We start from the raw sequence: 20,585 nt of genomic DNA on the forward strand, positions 1-20,585 counted from the left end.
GTATGATATAAGCCACACGAGGACAGCAGCTCTTTCCTTATTTTCTTGCTATGTTCCTAGCACATAGAACAATGCCTCTCATGTGACAGTCATTTAAATATGGACCAAAGAATCAGTGAATGGATGAATTAATAAAGGATATAAAAGCACCAAGGAACACAGCAGGGAGCAAAGACTTAAACTGCTCTAAAGTTATATTGCCTGCTACAATCTTAGAAATCTCAAACTTTTTCTCTTAAAGCCTGTTTTATTCAACCTTTACTGATATTTGCAAAACGTTTGTAGCAAATCTTACTGTAATCTCAAAGATACTTTAGATAAACTTGCATTATCCATACTGCAGAAATAAGCAAACATAAACTGTGCATAAGGATATTCAGTGATAGGCCTAAGCTTAGGTAGTTTATCTGACTCAAGAGCATTGAAAATATTCAGCTGTTATGCTACAAGTTTTGTTCTACATATCCTATAAAAAAGCAGGGAGGGATTCCAGTATTTATGTCATCTATGTGTATATAATCTCTTTTATAACCAGCACCTTTACTTAAAATTATTATCTTGGGACTAAGGTGACTTTTCCCCAAATAAATGCTCTCTTGTCTGCAACAACAACAAATACCTTAAATATGATATTTAAATTCAGGTTATTGGGTTTTGCATGAGATTGAGAAATAAATAATATTTAAAATAGTACATCCTTTTAGAAATACCTACGTATTTTTCCGTGTTTATTTGATCATCCAGTCTACCTGTGCCTACCTATCAACAAAAGGTAGTGTTAAAACAAAACTAAAAGAGCTAGGATATATGTCAGGGAAACAAAGATAAGTAAGTTGCTTTTATTTCTCTAGGGGGACTCCAGTGTAGTGGGGGAAGATAGATAGGAACATCAAATATATGCATGCACACATACACATATATTTATTTAGTACTTGCCCCTGATCACCCTCTCCTACTATTCCCCACATGAGCTCTTCTATCTTGACTGCCCAGTGCCACCTGATTGTTAGCTTCCTACTTTTCAAAGGGATTGGAAACTCTGAACTGTCTTAGTCTTAAGTATCACAATTTCCCATTCCTATACCTAAAAATGTTCCTCTATCTATAGCCAACCTCACCTCCTTTTGTCAAGGCTCAGATGAAGTTTTCTATTTTTCTGTACTGGCTTCATCCTTCCATCTATTATTCACCTGATCTCTTCAAGAATTTTCTTCAGTGCTTCTCTTTCCATTTTTTATATATTGTGTTAACTTTCCCCCATCTGCTAGCTCTTTCTCCACAATTTGTACCCCATATCCAGATTATTTGCCAGCCCACACCAGCATGGCTCCCGAGCTGATCATGAGCATCCCTTCCCAGCTCTGCTTTCAATAATGCCACATTGGTAGACTGAAATCACCCCCTTGTAGTGGAATTATTTATATGATAAAAATTTGGCAGATGTTCCCCCTCTGTTTTTTAAACATTTACAGGCAATAATAGGGGCTCTTAACTGGCAGCAATTAATTCTGTCTAGAGCTAGGAGGAATGAGTTGGGCAATGTTTCTTACTCTAGGATTTTAAATTAGAAACTATTAAACACATATATTCCTGCAAAGCAGATAGCCCTCACTATCTGGACTCTTGCTATCCAAATATTTGCTATAACATTGTATGAAATTTTCACCCAAAATTTACTATCCAAATAGAAATTCAACTAACAAGTGTATATAGTACAAAAATGGAAGTGTTTTAAGTTGTAGGTAAATCCACGTAGGAGAATGTATTCTTCCATCGTAGCTTAGCTGTTCTCTTTATAGGGTCATTTCAGGGTCTTCTAAGGAAATGGAAAAGCCTTTGAAGAAAGTTAGTGAGCACAAAAGGTCTAGGAAATCCCACTCATTAGAAGGAACATTGGAAGTATACTGAGAGGGGTGAACACAAGATATAAGCCTGGTCATGTGTATGTCTCCATCTATAACGCATAGGCTTTTTTCTAGTTTTGAAAACATCTATCACAGTGCTATATTATGATTATTGGTTTTGGAAAGCTTCACTGTGTCACTCAAGCATAATATGGTATGTTTGAAAAGCTAGAAATTTGTCTCATGCAGTGTAGATCATCATAATCTTTGAAACCAGGTAGATGCTACTGAAGGTACTACACACCTTTGAAGATCTGAAGAAGAAGATGAAAGAGATTGATCATCTGGTAAGAAGAAGTCAAGTTTCAACTTCAAGCCTAAAATGGTACAAACGATTTTAAAACTATGCAAGACAGCATCATTTGAAGATCACAGAGGAAGCAGCTTCTTGGTAATGAGGTTGTAGCAGTTTTTCCCAGTAAACTACAGAAAACAGTTGACAAAAGGAGCTAACAAATTTTCATAAATACTAATTTTCTTGATAAAATTTGGCATTTTAAAAGAATAAGAAAAAAATATCCGGGGCATTAAATATCCAAAGATAAACTGGCATACCTTTTAAGTGAGAATTTAAAGTAATGTTTAAAAGCAAACAATTCAACAAACAAAAACCTTATGTATTTGTATAACTCTGAATACCCCAAGGAAATGTTGAAGAGTAAATTGCCTCTTCTGTGGTTCTCAAATCATAAAACTTTGGCTGACGAAGGAGGCATTCAGTCATTATTCAAGGAGTCATAATTTCTGACAGTTCATTTCTTAAGGGTATGAATTCTTAGAACACCATAAAGAATTGGGGTTGAGACTTGAGTTAATTTTTACTTAATAAAATAGTTGGTGAAGAGGTTGTTGAGTAAGCGCTGCTGTGAAGGAAAAGAATTTGGGTGATATGCTAAGAAAATCCTCTTTTTGTTTCCGTCTCAGAAGGATATCTGAACTATTTTTCCATTGCTAATTCATTTCACCAGTGGTGACATCATCCCTCTGTAAAGGTGACTGTGTACTTCATTGAACCTTCTGTGATACTCTCTGATGTTTAGAGACACTTTCTGTTCAGCTCCAAAAGATGGAAGCTCCTCAGTTTAAGGAGGTCAATCTCTGCAAAATGAAAGTCAAAGGCTATTAGAGAAAAGTCAGTTCTTCTCCAGGCTTATCGAAAGGACTTATTTAAAGAAATGAATTGATTTGTGATGATGTTAGATATTTTCAAATAATGTCCAAAAGAAGAAAACATTTGCCTTAGCGAAGAATGACATGCAAATATTTTTCTTGTAATCCGTATCTGAGAAAAATGCCTCACTCTAAGATGTTATATTCCTTAAGAAATAGGTATTGCCTACATGTAGGGGCTGACTAGTGGTTATCAGCAGAGAAGGTCTTAACATTTAAGATTTCTTCTCTTGGAAGTAGGCTGTTTTTCCTTATATCTATTATTTGAGTCTCTGATATGCAGATGAGTTCACTGTCAAACAAAAGGAAAAACAAAAGAAAAATAAGAAAAGTCAATAATTTGCATGACCATAATAATAAAGCAACTCAATTAAGATCAATTTAACAGATATTTATTGATTGTTCCTTCTAGATAATAAACCAGGCTAAGTAGTACAAGAATGAAGAAAAAAAAAAGTTAAGATATAATTATTTCTCTTAAGGAAATAGTATGACTCAGATAGGTGCATAACTACTGGATTGCTTTGGCTTTGGTAGTTTTTCTAAAATACCTACAAATATATTTTAAATAAATATTACTATATCTCCTCTCTGGTTGTCTGTCCATTTGTTGTAACACAGGGTGCTCCCCATACCCATGGCTAGAAACTTCAAAGTCCATGTTCCTTAACTAGTTCTTAGGTAGTTAAATAATATCATATTATTAACATGCAATGCTCACCTTTAACAGACAGGTAAACCATAACACTAGTGAAATGTGATAACTATTGCAGTAGAAATATGTATATCATGAGAAGGTACAAATATGAAGGGGTCATCATTCTACTAGGTTTTAAATAACAGGGCTATTGATATTTGAGCTGCACTTTGCAGGGCAAATACATCTTCAGGACCAGGAGGAGAGACATTCCCAGAAGTGGGAACGTAATGACCAGTCTGTTAGTTCTGAAACCTATAGGCATGAAAGTGTTCAGTTTACTCAGGAACGAACGAAGCCCGGTGTTGCCAGGCCTTAGGGGGTGGGCAGGGTTGGGGGAGCTTGAGAGGAGGATCAACAAGGTGACCTGAGCTGAACCATAAAGAGCCTTGAAGCCATGCCTGGCAAGTCTTCAGGGGAAAATCAACAACTATATATTACATTCCTAGACTGCATTGTGCTCCCGGGCTGGTTTTCCCCAGTTCTCCTAAGTTAATTCTGAATACTAAAATGCTTATTTTCTGAGACTACAGGAAGATTCGTTAAGTGTGCCTAAGATATTTTTTCACTTGAAAGATTTATTTAGAAAAAAATTCTGCTGCTTTGTTTATTTCTGTTTTTAATTAAACTGAGTTTTGGCAGTCCTTTCTACTAGGCAATCCACATTAGATTGAACCTTTAGTGACTCATCAAAATGTATTGTAAATTCTAAAAACTTTAGGCAGTTTTGATGTAGCATACTTTTTAAAAGACTTATTTAGTGCTACCCTTGAGTACAATAATGTACACCTGAAAATTTTGAGTTTTGAACTGAAAATTCAATTTAGTATTTTTGACTAGTTCCAATGTGTACAGAGTTCTGTGATAGGCCTACAGCAGAGGGTGAAAACAAATTCACTGAACAATGGTAATCCAACATGAGTGAAGACGAGCCAGAAAATAGAGGATAGACAATATGGGAGAAGATCTCAAGGTGGTAGGGAATCATTCGAGGTTTCCTAAACAAGGCATTTGTGTACATAAGTGCTTTGCCTTAATAAAATTAATTTCTAATATGGATTGAGGGTGAGAGACAAGTTCACAGCCAACGCAACCATTTCCGACCAGTGATTTGAAAACTATGTATCAGAGAAGACTAGCGCTCAGGGGAGAGTCTTCAAGTGTTTTCCAGAAAATGACATGTTCCTCATCAAACACTAAACTGTCCAAAGAACACTTTTTTTTAACTCTGTTTTTCAATTAGAATACTGGTGCACCTTAAGATTTTAAATATGCTTTATTATTTATTTGCTGATATGTTTTTAGATGCTTTAAAATATCTGAAAAAAAAGATGGTTAAGACAAAAGATAATAAGAGCTTGAACTTGGATGGTGGTAGGAGGAATAAAAAGTAAACAATGACTTGATATTATTAAGTAGTAAAACAATAACGACAACAACAACACAAGATCTGGCAACTGTTTAATAAGCAGAAAAATGATTCTGGAAGTCAGGAATAAAGATCAGATCCATAGGTAGAACTTTGTGACTTATCTACTGGGAAGGTCACATTGGACAAAACTTTGAAGAATTTTGACATAAAAGGAAACAGAGGAATCATGATAGATTAGTAGAGAACAGAGAGGATTAGGAGAGCCTGGATGTTTCAGCATCCTGGAAGTCAAAGAAAGAGAGTTCAGGACAAGTGAACAGTGAGAGGGGCACCTGACAGAAGACTATTGGAATTAAATATTGGCTAGTTGACTGGTGATGAGAATATTGGAGCAGAAACCAGAAAGCAAAAGAGGGTGATGAAAAAGAGAAGACAGTGAATGTAGGTAATATTTTGTGGAGTTTGTCAGTAAAGGGAAGAAATAAGAAAAAGGAATAGTTTGAACTCACAACAAGGAAAGAGTTAAAGAATCAGGGACACAGAATAGAACTAGGAAGAGATGGAGTTGGAAGATGTAGGCAACAGAGAAGCTTATAACTACATAATGATTCGAGAGAAGATGAGATCAAAGCGTGAAAGCACAGGTGGAAAAGCCATCCTTATAGTTCGAATAAGAGTAAAATGAATTTTCCTCAGAAAATTCTAACAATGTTTGGTACGGTCATTTATTCTGAAGAAAATAATCTCAAACAGTTTTAAGGGGATCTTTGTTTCGTGTGTTAAATTTATTTAAAAATTACTCTAAGACACATAACCCTTTATTTCTCTGCCTATGATAAGTGCTTCCTATAATTTGAACATAGGGGTTATTTTGGAAGTGGGTACTTATGATAATCATAAATATAGCCAAGTCTCTCTGATGAATGCTTTTAGACCAATTACTGACATGCTCAGTTGAATACTAATACCTCCCATGAAATGGCTTTAATACAAGTAAAATGACAGCTGCGCTGCAGCGAAAGAACACATTTTAAAGCTTTGCATTAGCTTGTCTCCAAGGTTACCATCCATGCTAATCTGAAGTTTCAACGTGTGGGATTTCTCAACCCTCTGCAAAGACTGTATTTTTGGGCTAGGTATCAGTCGGGTATAAAAACAACTTGGAAGGTAATCAGTGTCTCCTCTTTCTTCTTCTTCTTCCTCATCATTATCATCATCATTACCATTATCATTTTTTCACCTCTTACTATGTGCCAGACAATATTAAGTCCTTTTATGTATTATTATTTTAATTCTCACCATAATCTTATGAGAAAAAGACTGTTAACGCTCCTATTTTAAAAATAAGGAAAACCAAGAGAATGTACTTAATTTTCCTGAGATCATAAGTTACAAGGAGCACAGATGGAAATCATACCCAGATTTGTCTGGCATCATCATCTCTGCTTCTGTATTCTCTACTGCTCTTTTGTAGAAAATGAGTGCCTTCCATGAAGACCACTCAGCCCATAGTGTGCTGCGGGAGAATGTTTTGCATGAAGGCTAAACTAGAAAGGGGACCTAGTTATGAAGTCATTGTTATTATTCAGGCATCAGAAGACAGTGGACAGAGGTGGTATGAATGGAGAAGAATGGACATGTTCCAAAGATATTTCAAAAGTAGAATCAACCAGGCTTAGGGATTAATTGGTTGTGTGGAACAGTATTTCTGTTTTGAACAATGAATACACTTCAAGAAGTGTATTTGTAAAATCTACCAGGTTTATTGGTACACTAAGGAGCAGTAGTGTCAGAAAGATTAAACTTATACACTGCCTGTAGGAGTGCAAATTGGTACAACTTGTATGAAAGGCAATATACCTGTATCTTTCAGAAGTAAAAATATGCGTCGGTTTGACCCAGAAACCTTACTTCCAGGTATTTATCCACAAATATGTATCTGCGTTGTAATATAGATAGCTGGATAGATAGATAGATAGATTGATTGATAGATATAGATATAGATATACACTGCAGCATTGTTTGTAATTGCAGAATATCAGATGCAAACTGAATCTCCTTCAGTATGAGACAGGCTAATAAGTTAGAGTAAATCCATTCAATGAAATGCTTTATAATCCTTAAAGGCAATGAGGCATCTCTATATGTGAATTGATAAGGAAATATTGTATATAGACATATAATTATGTACATATGTGAAAAAGCAAGGTGCAGAAAAAGTGTGTATGTAGGCTACCTATAGTAGATAGGTAGAGAGAAAGAGTTTGATATAAGGAGAAATCCATAGGATATCTCGTTAAGGATAAAGATTAACTTATATTCTCCTGAAGTCCTGGAGGTCCTGAAATTAGTAATACAAATAAGAGAATAAAATAAGAAAAAAAGTTAATGTTCGAACTGTTATTTTTCAGTCATTCAAATCATATTGCTGCTAAGGCATTGCATTTTGTCCACTAGTTTATTAACACCTGGAGAATACTTGATACTTTTATACATAAAAGGCAATTCCTGACCTTTGCAAAATTATGGTCTATTTAAGCAAGTAAAAATAACATATACATGAAAAGTTATGTATACATTTTAATGCTCAATATATTTTAATTGCTAAATTGGATGTAGGTTAGTTCAGAAAGAGGGGAAGAGGGGAGATCAGAGATACCTGAAACTGAGACAAGAATTCACAGGATATGTGGGCCTTGTATTGATTCTTGAAGAATTTGGATACATGCAACTAGAGGGGAAAGAAAACATCAGGCCACGGAGAAGAATCGGAGCTCTGTAGTACAGTCAGGGCTTAGGAATGAGCACAGTAAGCAAAGAAGCTCAACCAGAGGTAGGGAATCTAGGTTTGGAAATATCAGTGTTAGTTTATAGGGGGACCAGAAAGCAAGGAAAAGGCGTTTGATTTGATGTGGTAATAAAGAGGAAACCACTCTGTAAAACTCAAAATATTCTGATATCTTCTTGATCATTCTCTTTGCTAACATTTATTTTGAATCTTTGGCATAAAAATGTTCTTTCTATCCTTAATGCATTTTATTCTTCACTTTATGCCTATTATTTCTTATAATGCCTTTAGTGGAATTAGAGTATATGTGTACCTCATTACCTGCACAATACATCATTTAAACAAAATCCAATGGTCTCACCCAGTTTGAAATTATCCTATAATGTTTAGTATCACCTTTGAGCTCCAAGCTCTCTTTTCTGTAGGCAAAGCAATGTGATTCACTTATGTACACGCAATAGTGTTTATGGTCAAAAACGCTTAATCGTTTTCCTTTCCTATTCCAAGTATTTTTTATAGGTTTACTGTCTTAAGTATGGGATATATAAGAACATACTTTTATTCTATGGTAGATTGCTTAAACGGATATTCATGGAATTTTAACATCTTAAAGATGCAAAAGTACCTGTATTTATGGACTAGGTTATGAAAACACTTCTTTTGCTTAAGTCAAATCACTTTACAAAAATTCTTTAATGCTATATAACTAAATGACAAAGTAATTTCAACTAAATGAACGTATGAGAATATAGTATTCCTTTCAGCTGGATTTGAAGCCTAGAATCTTATTCATGAATAAAATGATTAAAAGAATTATTTTGTTAAAGTATAATCCCAATAATCCACTGTTTTGTTCAAGTATTATTCTTTTTTTTTTTTTTTTTTTTTGCGGTACGCGGGCCTCTCACTGCTGTGGCCTCTCCCGTTGCGGAGCACAGGCTCCGGACGCGCAGGCTCAGTGGCCATGGCTCACGGGCCCAGCCCCTCCGCGGCATGTGGGATCTTCCCGGACCGGGGCATGAACCTGTGTCCCCTGCATCAGCAGGCGGACTCTCAACCACTGTGCCACCAGGGAAGCCCTATTCACATTTTTAATGAATCCGCCAAGGGAAGGGTCTTGTATTGAATTCACATGCCATTTCCCCTAACATTTTGCTAAAAGAGTAACCTAAAGAGTACAGTTGTGCATTTGCTTATAACTTACAATCCTGGCTGGGCATTCAGGGAAAGTCAAATCATTCCATATATTTTGAAACATTTCTATAGCCATGAAGACATACTCTTTTTCCCTTTTGACAAAGGGGCAGAATGTGGCTCTTAGTAATGCTAGAATTTTGGCTGAAAGCTATAAATTCATACTTCAGTGTGGAGATTGATACTGGGATTAGTATAAAGATTGTGAATTATCACAATAAACAGAAAATTTAAACTTGCCTGAAGATCATAAAGATATTTCCTCTGGAACGTTTGCACTGATAAGCAATGAATTGTTTAAATGTCACTTAAGAGAATAACAAGCCCAGTAACAAGGCCTTTGAAAAACTCTGCATCATAAAAATGCAAACAGAGACTTCCCTGTGGCGCAGTGGTTAAGAATCTGCCTGCCAGTGCAGGGGACACGGGTTTGATTCCTGGTCTGGGAGGATTCCACATGCCGCAGAGCAACTAAGCCTGTGCGCCACAACTACTGAGCCTGCACTCTAGAGCCCGTGCTGCAACTACTGAAGCCTGAGCACCTAGGGCCCGTGCTCTGCAAGAAGAGAAGCCACCACAATGAGAAGCCCACGCACTGCAACAAAGAGTAGCGCCTGCTCAACGCAACTAGAGAAAGCCTGCACAGGAAGGAAGACCCAATGCAGCCATAAATAAATAAATAAATAAAATTTTAAAAAAATACAAACATAGCAGGCTTTTTTTGTGTGCATTTTTCAACTCAGTAAACTTTACTGAGTACCTCAAGGTGCATATCCTTGAAGAAATAAGTAAAATAGTTATAAGATGCAAATAAAAATAAAAGATGCCAGGATACCAAAGTGAATGTCAGAGTGATTATTGTAATTTTGAACGGTCACTATGAATTTTTTTGTGTTCAAATATTTTATTTTTATAAACATCTAGGTTTAAAGTCAGAAAAATTCAACTCTTTAAGATTTTTTTTTTTTTACAAATCCACATTTAATATAAGCTTATTAAAATCCAAGTTGATAGTGATTGCAGGTAAAGTACATTAAGAAAAGATTATGCTTTTTAACAATATTGCCAGCACCTTAGGAAATTTTTCTGAACTTTAAGGACTAAAAACAAGACTCTCTCAAAGACAGACTTCCCTGGTGGTGCGGTGGTTAAGAATCCACCTGCCAATGCAGGGGACACGGGTTCGAGCCCTGGTCCGGGAAGACCCCACATGCCGCAGAGCAACTAAGCCTATGCACCACAACTACTGAGCCTGTGCTGTAGAGCCCTCAAGCCACAACTACTGAGCCTGTGTACCACAACTACTGAAGCCTGTGCGCCTAGAGCCTGTGCTCTGCAACAAGAGAAGCCACCAAAACGAGAAGCCTGCACACTGCAAAGAGTAGACCCAGCTCACTGCAACTAGGGGAAGCCCACACGCAGCAACGAAGACCCAATGCAGCCATAAATAAATAGATAGATAGATAGATGAAAAAAACAAGAACAAAAAAAAACTCTCTCAAAGAAAAATGAACCAGACAGAGTTAATTCAAGACTATTGCAATAGGGAAGAGAGACTGAACTCAACTCTGCTGAAACAAAAGTCAGGAAGGTTTTTAAGTGCTGGGATGAGCTAGTAGAAAAATACTGGAAGATATTAGGGGGAGGTTGGTCAATGTGATTAGGCATCTGTCTTTGCTGATTGGTACATATGGAAGTTAGGCTCCTGTCCTCCCACAGAGAGTGGGCAATAGAGTGCTATCTCCCTTTACATTTACATTTCAAAGGGATGGCTCTCAGGTCCTGGAGAAGACCATTCCTGGGTTGTAAAACTGGCCAGAGGCTGGAAGAAGGGCAGAGAGTGAATTTACGATGGCAGTTTTTCTAAGGTGAATGCTCTAAGAAAGGGGATGTCAGCGGCCCACAGTCAAGAAAAAGCCTGTCTAAAGTTTAGTCAGGCTGAAGGGAATGATAAGAGGCTGTCTTGGTCGACTCTTCACTTACATTAAGTAGTACCATGTACACTGACAATATTTGACCATTTTTGACCTACAAAAACAACAGTTTCATATGGCTTGATCAAAGATCCTGGATCAAATTTCTTTGCTTGTTATTTCCTAATTTTGCAGAAGCAAACATATCTGGAACTGTGGTCTTTGTTATGCCCTTTCTCACTCTAAAACAGAGTTGGGGATGGTTTTATATGTATTTACATAAATATAGTGTGTATACGTGTGTGTGTTTATCAAAAAGAGGTTAAAGATTAAAGTTGGCAAAAAATGCAAAAATGGATTAGCACTAAAAAAGCAGACCTCAAGGCCTTATGTAGTTCTTAAGGAAATATCATAAATTTGTTTCAAAGCTTCCCATAAGTTAAAGCAAGGAAATAAGCATAAGTTGCAATAATGCACCCCTGTTGTTGAATAGGGTTCAAGCAAACCAGATTGAAGCAAACCAGACATTTAGGACAATGGTTTTCCCGATGTGGAGATCTGGCACATTTTTCCACTGAGTACTTGTGAGGGCAATATTTTTGTGTTGGCTAATGTTTCACCTAATAGCTGATAGCTATTAGCTGATACCTAATAGCTGATATCACAGGCCTGGATTTTGCTTGTTTACTTATTACTTTCTTCAGTGATGTCCCTCAGTGCAAACTCTTGGCCAAACACCAAAGTATAATTCAGTAAAAGTAATTTAGTTAGGTATTAAAATAATAACATCCAGACATACGTTTCTCTAAAGATAGAATTAAGAATATCTAGAAGGATGAATTGTGTCAGACGGTATTACATACTTTTTTGGGGGGGGGAGGGGAGGGGTGGTAACCAAACACTTGATAAGAATCAGGTAATACAGATTGTGAGAGTTTGCAGTTACCAGTTTGGGGAGCAGAATTTAGGGTTCCCATATCCTTAATAGATGTAAGCCCATATGTGTTAACAATTACCCAAGGGCAGGATGGACTTGAAAGCTTCTTGGACTGTAAGATGCTTTAAGATACGGACTTTCTAGCTGCTTACGCCACAAGCAGGCAGGGTCTATTAAAATTAGAATCCATTAGAATTATGGTACTTTCTCTATTCCCCTATAGCTTCTTGTATGCCTTTGAACGTACACAACGGTTTTCAGCATGCATTTTATTTTGTTTTATTTTTTACGTGATGGCATCTGTGTTAGACAGTGAATTCTTTGTGAGCAAAGGCTATGTTTTATTCATCTTTGTGTCCTTAGTACTTAGTTAGGGCCTTGTAAATAGTGGGGAACAAAAAACATTTTGTTGATTCTAGGAATGACTTAAGAAAACTGAAGAAGTTTGATATTTAAAATTACATATCAAATATGTAAAATTACCAGTGAACAATGGATCAATTCCACTTCCCCTCTGTCCCATGTTTGTCACTTTGCAGTAGGTGCAGCATCATAAAATATTGGGGGTAAAGGTCACAGAGTCTCAATCATGATGGCAGACAGCGCTAGTTTTCTCACAAGACCCACTTCCCCCCTCTTCCTTTCTAATAGGCACCTTGGTTTTTGGTTGGACAGATGGCTGCCTGGGATAATGGCTGCATTTTCCAGTCTCCCTTAGAATAGGAGTGGTCATGTGGCTACACTCCAGTGAATGAAATGAAAGTAGAAATTTCATGCGTCAATTTTAGGGTGCATCCTTCTTTCCCTCTTCCTATTTTCTGCTCTCTGGATGCAGACACACTTCCTGGACTCAGCAGCTACTTAGAGCATGATGGGGAACCACTTGTTGAGATTGATGAGACAACAGAAAAGGAGCCTACATCTCTGGTGTCCGCGGAGTTGCTATATGCACCTTGGACTTGTTAAGACTCAAGATTTGTTTTTGAAACTTGCAGCCAAACCTAGTGGTAGTAGTGTGGGGCATGTTTTCTTTAGAAATCCTTCCCAAATCTCTTGAATGGGTTGGAAGCCCCTCTTCTGTGCTCCCATGTACTCTGTGTAAACCTTTCTTATCCTATTTTATTACAAGTGTCTTTTTTACATAAAACTTTTTTTGAGGGCAGGAACAATGTCTTATTCATGTGACATTTATCTTTATCCCTGAGCTGTACCTAGGATAGACTAAATGCACATAGTATATGTTCAATGAATGTTCGTTAACACTACTGGATTAATGACCTGAACTAATGAAAGTGCCTAAAATAGTATCATGGAATTGATTGCACCCTCAGAAAACTTTTGGTTCAAGATCATAGAACACTGTACACAGTATATGCTGCAAAAAAGTGTGTGGAACTGTTTGTTATGTAGAAACACACTGCTTATCTCCCATGTGTTACTCATTATAAATTTTCATTTGCTCGGATGTAGTAATGAATGATTTTTTATTAAAGCTTTGGATAGGACAACAGTTTGTGCCAAGGAGCTTTTTTTTTTCCAGTATCTGCTACTGACTAATCAAGATGTTGATCTGATCTTTTTATCACAAGTATATAAAACTGATTTAGAAAGCATAATTGATTGACCCTATGGGGAAAAAGTTCAGTGCCTCTAAAAAATATATTCTCTTCCCTCCTTGTATTCTCTACTTCAGGGAATTAACATTTTATTAACCTTTCAATTTATTTTCAAGAAAAAGCATTCAGCTCATCACAAACTTGATTTAATTTTCTTTGGTTTATGACATGTCTTATATTTTAAGAAAAAAATTCATATTTTCTTTTGTGTGACTTATACCATGACAAAACTATTGACCTGGATGAAATAAATCTGTGAAAAGTTATATAGATCAGGTACTAAAGATATCATTTTCTTCCTTTTCTTTCCAGGTCTTCTCAGACTGTGAGTAACTTAGTGGTTTGTGCATCGTTGCGGTAGCCAAGCTAAAATTCCTGGTGGCCTTGTCCGCTTGATCTACTCATTCCCTACTCTGAAACCAAGAGAAGACTGTGCCACAAGAGTCCTCCAGAAATTGCTACAATGTCTGTATCTAATTTATCATGGTAAGTGAATGACTTCCTAACTTTAAATGCAAATACACGTATATCATGAAGCAATATTTTATAAGTTGTATGGTCAGAACTAAAACAGGGAGAGAACTTAAAAATCTGTTTTCAAGAAATTGTTGTCCTATGTTAGGGTGAGGAAGGCAACCTAGAATTAAAAGTTTGGCACTTTCAGTACCGTGGTGTCTGGGGACTCTGGAAAGGGTTCAAGCCTCCCACTGAATCCGCGTGATATCCACTGCCTTTCTTTTCAGCACACTCTGGGAGAGAGAGGGATAGGAATGTAATATCCTTTCAACATTCATATCCTCTGTGATATGCCCAGATTCAGGACTAACAAGCTGTAAGCGTGGCTCTAAGAGTAGGATAGACATTTTCTCATCAATACTTTTCTTCAGACTTCCTATTTCAACAGACCTACCCAAATTAAACTGAGTAGAACTCAAATATGGAAGAGAAATTTCCTTTATAGATTGATACCTCTAAACAGCTGGCATTCTGAATAATCTCTGACTTACACTTCATGTTTAAAAGCTGTTCGTGGTTTTAAAAAAGCATGAAGATATTTTTCTGGCAAATAATCAGCAACTTTTCCTTGGCAATGAAGAGCAGTACTAGCAGGGATGAATTTTAAGCCATTTTATTGAACCTTGGATTTTTTTCTATATATAAAGAGCTGAACAAGTGATATTATACAAATTCACGGTATTCAATATGTGAATGTCAGAAAAACCTGGTAATCTTTTCTGTTTCCCTAAGAACCCATCTTATCCTTGTCTTCAATTTGTACTGGAACCATAGATAACATCAGATTAAAGACTAGTTTCTGCAGTGTAATTCCATGCATTTAGTTTTAGTTAAGTAAACAGTTTCTTTAGGGCAGAGGATGGAATCATCTGTTTAGATTTAGAGTAGTATTTCTGAGGGACCCATTTTTATGGATGCCTTAGACTATGTCCTTGGGTCCCTACTGGGTGCTAAGGATTCCAGTTTGGAAAAAAAAAATAATTGAAGAAGCTGAAATATATTCTGTAAAAATAAATGAAAAAAAACATTTAAGTTATGAATTATTACTGCAAAATGTTTCCTTTTATATTATTATGAAAATAAAATTATCGTTGAAATTTAAAAACTAAACTATTTCTGTAAAACTTGTGAACCCATTCAAACCCCTAAAAGAATTATACGCCTGGCAGACGTGTGTGTTGGAGGTGAATCCTCAAAAGGAAGACTGCATACCAAAGAAGAAAAAGAAAGAGAAGGAGGAAGGGGAGGGGACAGAAGAGGAGAAGAAAGAGGAGGGGGAGGGGGAGGGAGAGGGTTGGGGGAAGAGAAGATGAGTAAGAAGCAGGAGCGGGAGAGGGAGATTAAAACACACATGTGATTGCCATAGCTCAAGGTAGGCTGTGGTGTGGCCTGGTTCACAGAGTCAGGACAAGGCTGACACAGGAGCCTGTCCTTGGTTTGTACCTCAATGAACAGATACCTTGATGTGAGTGAACGCCACACAAAGAGAAAGATTGTATCTTGTGGTTCCAGTCCAATTGTCCAGCCTGGCTCTTAGAATTTAGTGGATGTTCTATAAACTTGTGCTGTGTGAATGAGTGAAAAAAAATGCAAAGCAGGTAATTCAATGGGAAATTAATGTTTTTATTCGAGAAGAGAATTAAAAGTTAAAAAGTAAAAATTATGAGAGTATCTTATAGATTTCATATATCTTAAATTTGTTAGAATTCTTTCCATGTTAAAGGTTCAGATTTTACAGAGATAATTCTTGGATATTTTCATTCGATGGTATCCTTAATTCTGGCCACAACTGATGTTCCATGTTAGATTTCCATATAGGGAGCTCTTAGTTTGTTTGACCAGTGTCATCCCTTCATACAACTGTGTGCCATTTGGCACTTCCATTCTCCCTCTTAGAATTTGGGCTCCCCACATACCGGCAAGAACGAAGTATGGAAAGGAAATCTAAGATATGCAAAACAAATCATTGATTTATTTCACTCACACCCAGTTTAGAAATCATTAATCTTCTTTTTTCACATTAACCTTTGTAATTCTTTATTTCCTAACATTTCTCATCTACAATTTGGGAAACATTATCTTATAAATATTTGAATACAGATGCATGGTAACTCATCAATTCTCTGTGAGAATTTCTCACAGATCTACATTAATTCAGTGAAATTATTATAGTCTAGGGTCTGGCTCTCTGTTTTGAAATCCAGAAACTAAGATGTGAAAATACTGACATTGGAAAATAAACTGGGTTGCCAGACTACTAATTTAAATAAAATACGTAGGTAATTTTTAAGTTTGCGGGATGCTTGCTTTGGCCTGACCAGTGCATCCTCTAACTGTTACAGAAAACTATCTGAGAATCTAAATCAGAAGTTTGGCTGATGTCACGTTGTCATGGCAAGGAGAGTTATACGCTTCCAGAGTTCAAAGGAAACAGGATAGGCTGCGCCTGGCAGGATTACCTGTCAATAAGGGATGTATCTGCCACATACCACCATCTGTTTCTCAGGGCAGCTTCTTCATGGCTAGGAGTTAGAGGAGCACTGTCAGTGTTTGTCACTCTGATTCTTCTGTTCCATGTCTGCCAGACTCTCCTCAGCTTGGCTTTCTCATTAATGTTAGCACCGCCTTTATAGTCAAAACTTACTTCAATCTGTGAATAGTTTGCTCTGCCTACCATGATTTTGTACATACCTGACCATAACTGTGTGTTGATTTTAAAATTTAACTCTGAGGCTTAATGGGAGAAGGGATGCCTAATTGTGATCCCTACACATAACCTAGGAATTTAGAAAATATAGGTTAAGATACTTACATTCATATTTACAACTATCCAAGCAATCCTCCCAGCTTTGAAATACCAGTATAAGAAAATTGTCTTTTTACATATTAAAACCAAAAAAACTTCTTGCTCTAGAAGTTATGTGTATGACCCCTGAAAAAATATAAAATAACTTGGCCCTTTCATGCAGAATCTCAAAAAGAAATACAATCTAGGAAAGTTCCAAATTTCTGGGAAATTATGAAGTGTTAATCAGGTAAGGAGGTTGGTGGGAATTGATTACGAGTCACACAGGGACACAAAACGGGTGTTTGATGAATCTTTGTCTTTAGTAAATAATTACCAGAGGGAGACAATGATTGAGTTGACGTTGGTTAAGATAGAGACAGAGGGATGTACAGAATCCATTGCAGACGTCCACAGACAGGTGAGAGGTTCGAGGCTATGATCTGAGGGAAAGAATGGTTGCTGGTAGCAGAGATAATTAGCAGGGGACATGAGGAGGTACAAAGAGTTGAGAAAGGATCCTATGTCTATAGCACAAAGAGGGAAAAGCGATGATGCCGAGAAGCGCTTGGAAGAAATTTCAGTGCTTCCTTTTCTGATAATCATCCTCAATCCCTCCTTTTAAAAATGTTTTTATAAGATATATATGTACATATATAATATATATAAACATTTTATATGTACATATATGTAATGTTTTAAAATATACACTTTTTACAACATGCAATCTAAGTAAATATTATCAAGAGTGAACATTTACATGGCATTTACCATGTACTAGGCACTTTTTTTTTAGATACTTTGTCCATATACTCCTCACAACAACCTTCTTAGGAATGTAATATTGTTATTTGCATTTCCACAAATGGAAAAGTTAGGCGCAGAAAGTTAAGTAATTTGCCCAATATGATACAGCCACTGAGCAGAGAGTTAGGAAATGAAGGCCGCCAGCCATTTAGTGCTCCTAACCACTAAACTACCCCTGTGAAACCAAAAACTCTCGGTGTGAAAACAATATCCCTGCTCTGCGCGTGTGGCTTCAAAGCAAGCGCCCTAGTTCCCATTTCCAACCAGAATGCTTCCCTTAATTTCCTCCAATAGGGATATCCTGGCATCTGTCCTGGAAGGAAGGGAGTGTGCGGACCAGGAACCCTAGCAGGCATTAGCAAGGCAGGATGTGGAGTGAGCCCCCTGATTTCTGAGGGGCGGTAAGGAGGTTGTTGCTAGCAGAAACTTAGTTCCAAAATTCCATAAAGTGAGCTAACTACTAAATATACTACTAAATGTAAATCTTAGTTCCACTTGTTATGTTACAGGGTAGAAATTGTCAGGTTTTCAGCGTAATACCAAAGAAGCACACCAGAGAGATGCCAGCTCTTTGCTGTAGTTCAGCTGAAGTGGCTCTTCAAGTGCGCGTCTCATAGAGACCCTCCACTGCTAAATCCAGTACTTCCTGCCTCCCCAGACCATCTTGCACCCTCAGCTTCCATTATTTTAGTGTTACTGTACATACGTAGGTCAGCATTTAGAGAGAGATTCTAGTAGTGGCTCAACTTACTTTGCCAAATGACATCTCTTTGACCCCAAATTATTTTTCATTGTGATATCTGCACACACTTCAGCTTTTGCCCTATGGTGTCTTAAAGACATTATGGCACCTGACAGAGGTGAAGGTAATTCAACTAGAGCCAGGTAGGGGAGGAAGAGGATAGTGGATGAAAGCAAGAAGCCAAACAGGCAGTCAAAATCAGTTGAGCATCTGTAATGTGCCATGTGCTAAACACAGAGCGGTGTTGGTGGAAAGTAATAACTGCTCTCTTAGGAGCTTATAGTTTGGCTAGGAAGACTAAGTGAGGTTGACCCTTGAACAACGTGGGTTTTAACTGCACAGGTTCGCTTATATGGGAATTTTTTTCAATAAATACAGTTGGCCCTCAGTATCTGCATATGTGGAAACTGTACTGGACTCGAGCTTGGTGGATTTTGATATCCTTGGCAGGTCCTGGAATCAGTCCCCTGCAGATAGCGAGGGAGATGACTGTAATCAAATAACTGATTTAATGTGATAAGCGCTCTAAGAGGATGTCCAGGGTGTTTTGAAAATCAAAATGGATATTTGTTTTTTCTGCTTGGGAAGAAATGCTTTATTTTTCAGAAATACAAATGCACCTCTTGCATTTGTTTCTAAAAATTAAGAAATATGCTAGTTACAAAGAGTTAAACGCTCTACAATTATAAAGCAGAAATAAAAAATGAACGAAATCCTGTCATTCATAGAAAGCCACTGTTACAAATGTGAGATATATTCTTTTCTACATATACTCACATCTTTTTGCAAAAATGGACTCAAACCATGCATGATATTTTGCCATCTTCTGTTTTCACTGAACAGTTTCTACAGCCATCTCTCTATTTGAAGGGTATAAAGTGACATCATCACGTGTAAAGTCTGGTGACACTGTATGGCAGTACTGTTATTTATTTCAGCCATCCAGATTGGACCTTCATATGTTTTCTAATTTTTGTTTTTACTATTGTAAATATTGATACTTCTCGTGAGATGAAAAATTTTCAAACATTGCTGGGTCACAAGGTACTGTGCCATTCAGAGTACCTGGCAAGGCCCTATCTTGTTGCAGCTCCTGGAATTGCAGACATCAAGGCTCTGGAGAAAATATGGGATTTCTGAGAAAGTGTCTTGTCAACTCATCTCCTTTTTTATTTTAGAAAAGGACCCATCATGTATGCTAACCCTTTCACCAGATGTTTAACCTCACTAACATTGAAAATGTGCTGATAATTGTCAAAGAAATATTTTCTTATATTTGACTAATAGAATTTTATCAAAAGTCAACAAAATATTCTATCACGCATGCCCATAGGTTGGAAATATAACAAAAGTCTGAATTCTGTAAGTTATTGAGATATTGACTAAATTTAGAAGCAGTGAATGGTTTTTATTGAATATGCCTGTAGTATAAAATGCTATTATGAATGTGGGGAAGTTCAGTAATGCTGTAATAGGAGATTAAAACTAATTTGAATTATCTTCTTTATCCAAATATAGTGTGTTAGAATCCTAGAATTGAAAAAGATGCAAAATTTGGTTTGTCAGATTATTCACATTATTTATAATATTTTTATCTAAGTTCTTCTTTAATGAATAAATGAAGAAATGTATCATTCCATATCATTCTTTGGCACCTGCATTTAGGAGAAAAAAAAAATTCTGGAGAGATGGAGCAGCCTGTTTATTCTAAGGAAGGGGGAGAAGGAGAAGAATCAGGATCTTTCCTCAAATTGGGAGATTGGGATTGACACATATATACTATTGATACTATGTGTAAAATAGACAACTGCTGGGAACATACTGCATAGCACAGGGAACTCTACTTAATGCACTGTAGTGTCCTAAATGGAGGGGATATATATATATATATATGTATGGCTGATTCATTTTGCTGTGTAGTGGAAGCTAACACAACATTGTAAAGCAACTATACTCCGATAAAAATTAATTAAAAAAAGAAGTAAATATTAAAAAAATTGCCTTAGCCACTCTACTGCAAACTACTTGTCCTATTTACACTGTTAAATAGTAGGCTCTCAGGGACAGGATCTGCAGTGGCAGAGGAAGCAGAGATTTGAATTGTCTCTATTTCTGGAGGGATCAGAACCCACAGGGGGGAAAAA

General features: G+C 36.8%; 1 protein-coding gene across 3 annotated transcripts in view; it reads left to right on the forward strand.

The window, feature by feature from the left end:
* The window catches only part of OXR1 (oxidation resistance 1), an 874,541-nt gene that overhangs the window by 482,391 nt on the left and 371,565 nt on the right, over window positions 1–20,585 (forward strand). For 2 of the 3 annotated variants that reach the window (XM_004282931.4, XM_004282933.4), the window contains exon 2: window positions 13,904–14,077. The exons of the other annotated variant lie outside the window; for it this stretch is intronic. In XM_004282931.4, the coding sequence (XP_004282979.3) occupies window positions 14,055–14,077 (23 nt within the window). In that variant the 5' untranslated portion in view covers window positions 13,904–14,054. The remainder of the gene's footprint in view (window positions 1–13,903; window positions 14,078–20,585) is intronic. 3 annotated transcript variants of the gene reach the window in all.

Source organism: Orcinus orca, chromosome 17 (assembly GCF_937001465.1).
Source record: "Orcinus orca chromosome 17, mOrcOrc1.1, whole genome shotgun sequence".
NCBI lineage: Eukaryota > Metazoa > Chordata > Mammalia > Artiodactyla > Delphinidae > Orcinus > Orcinus orca.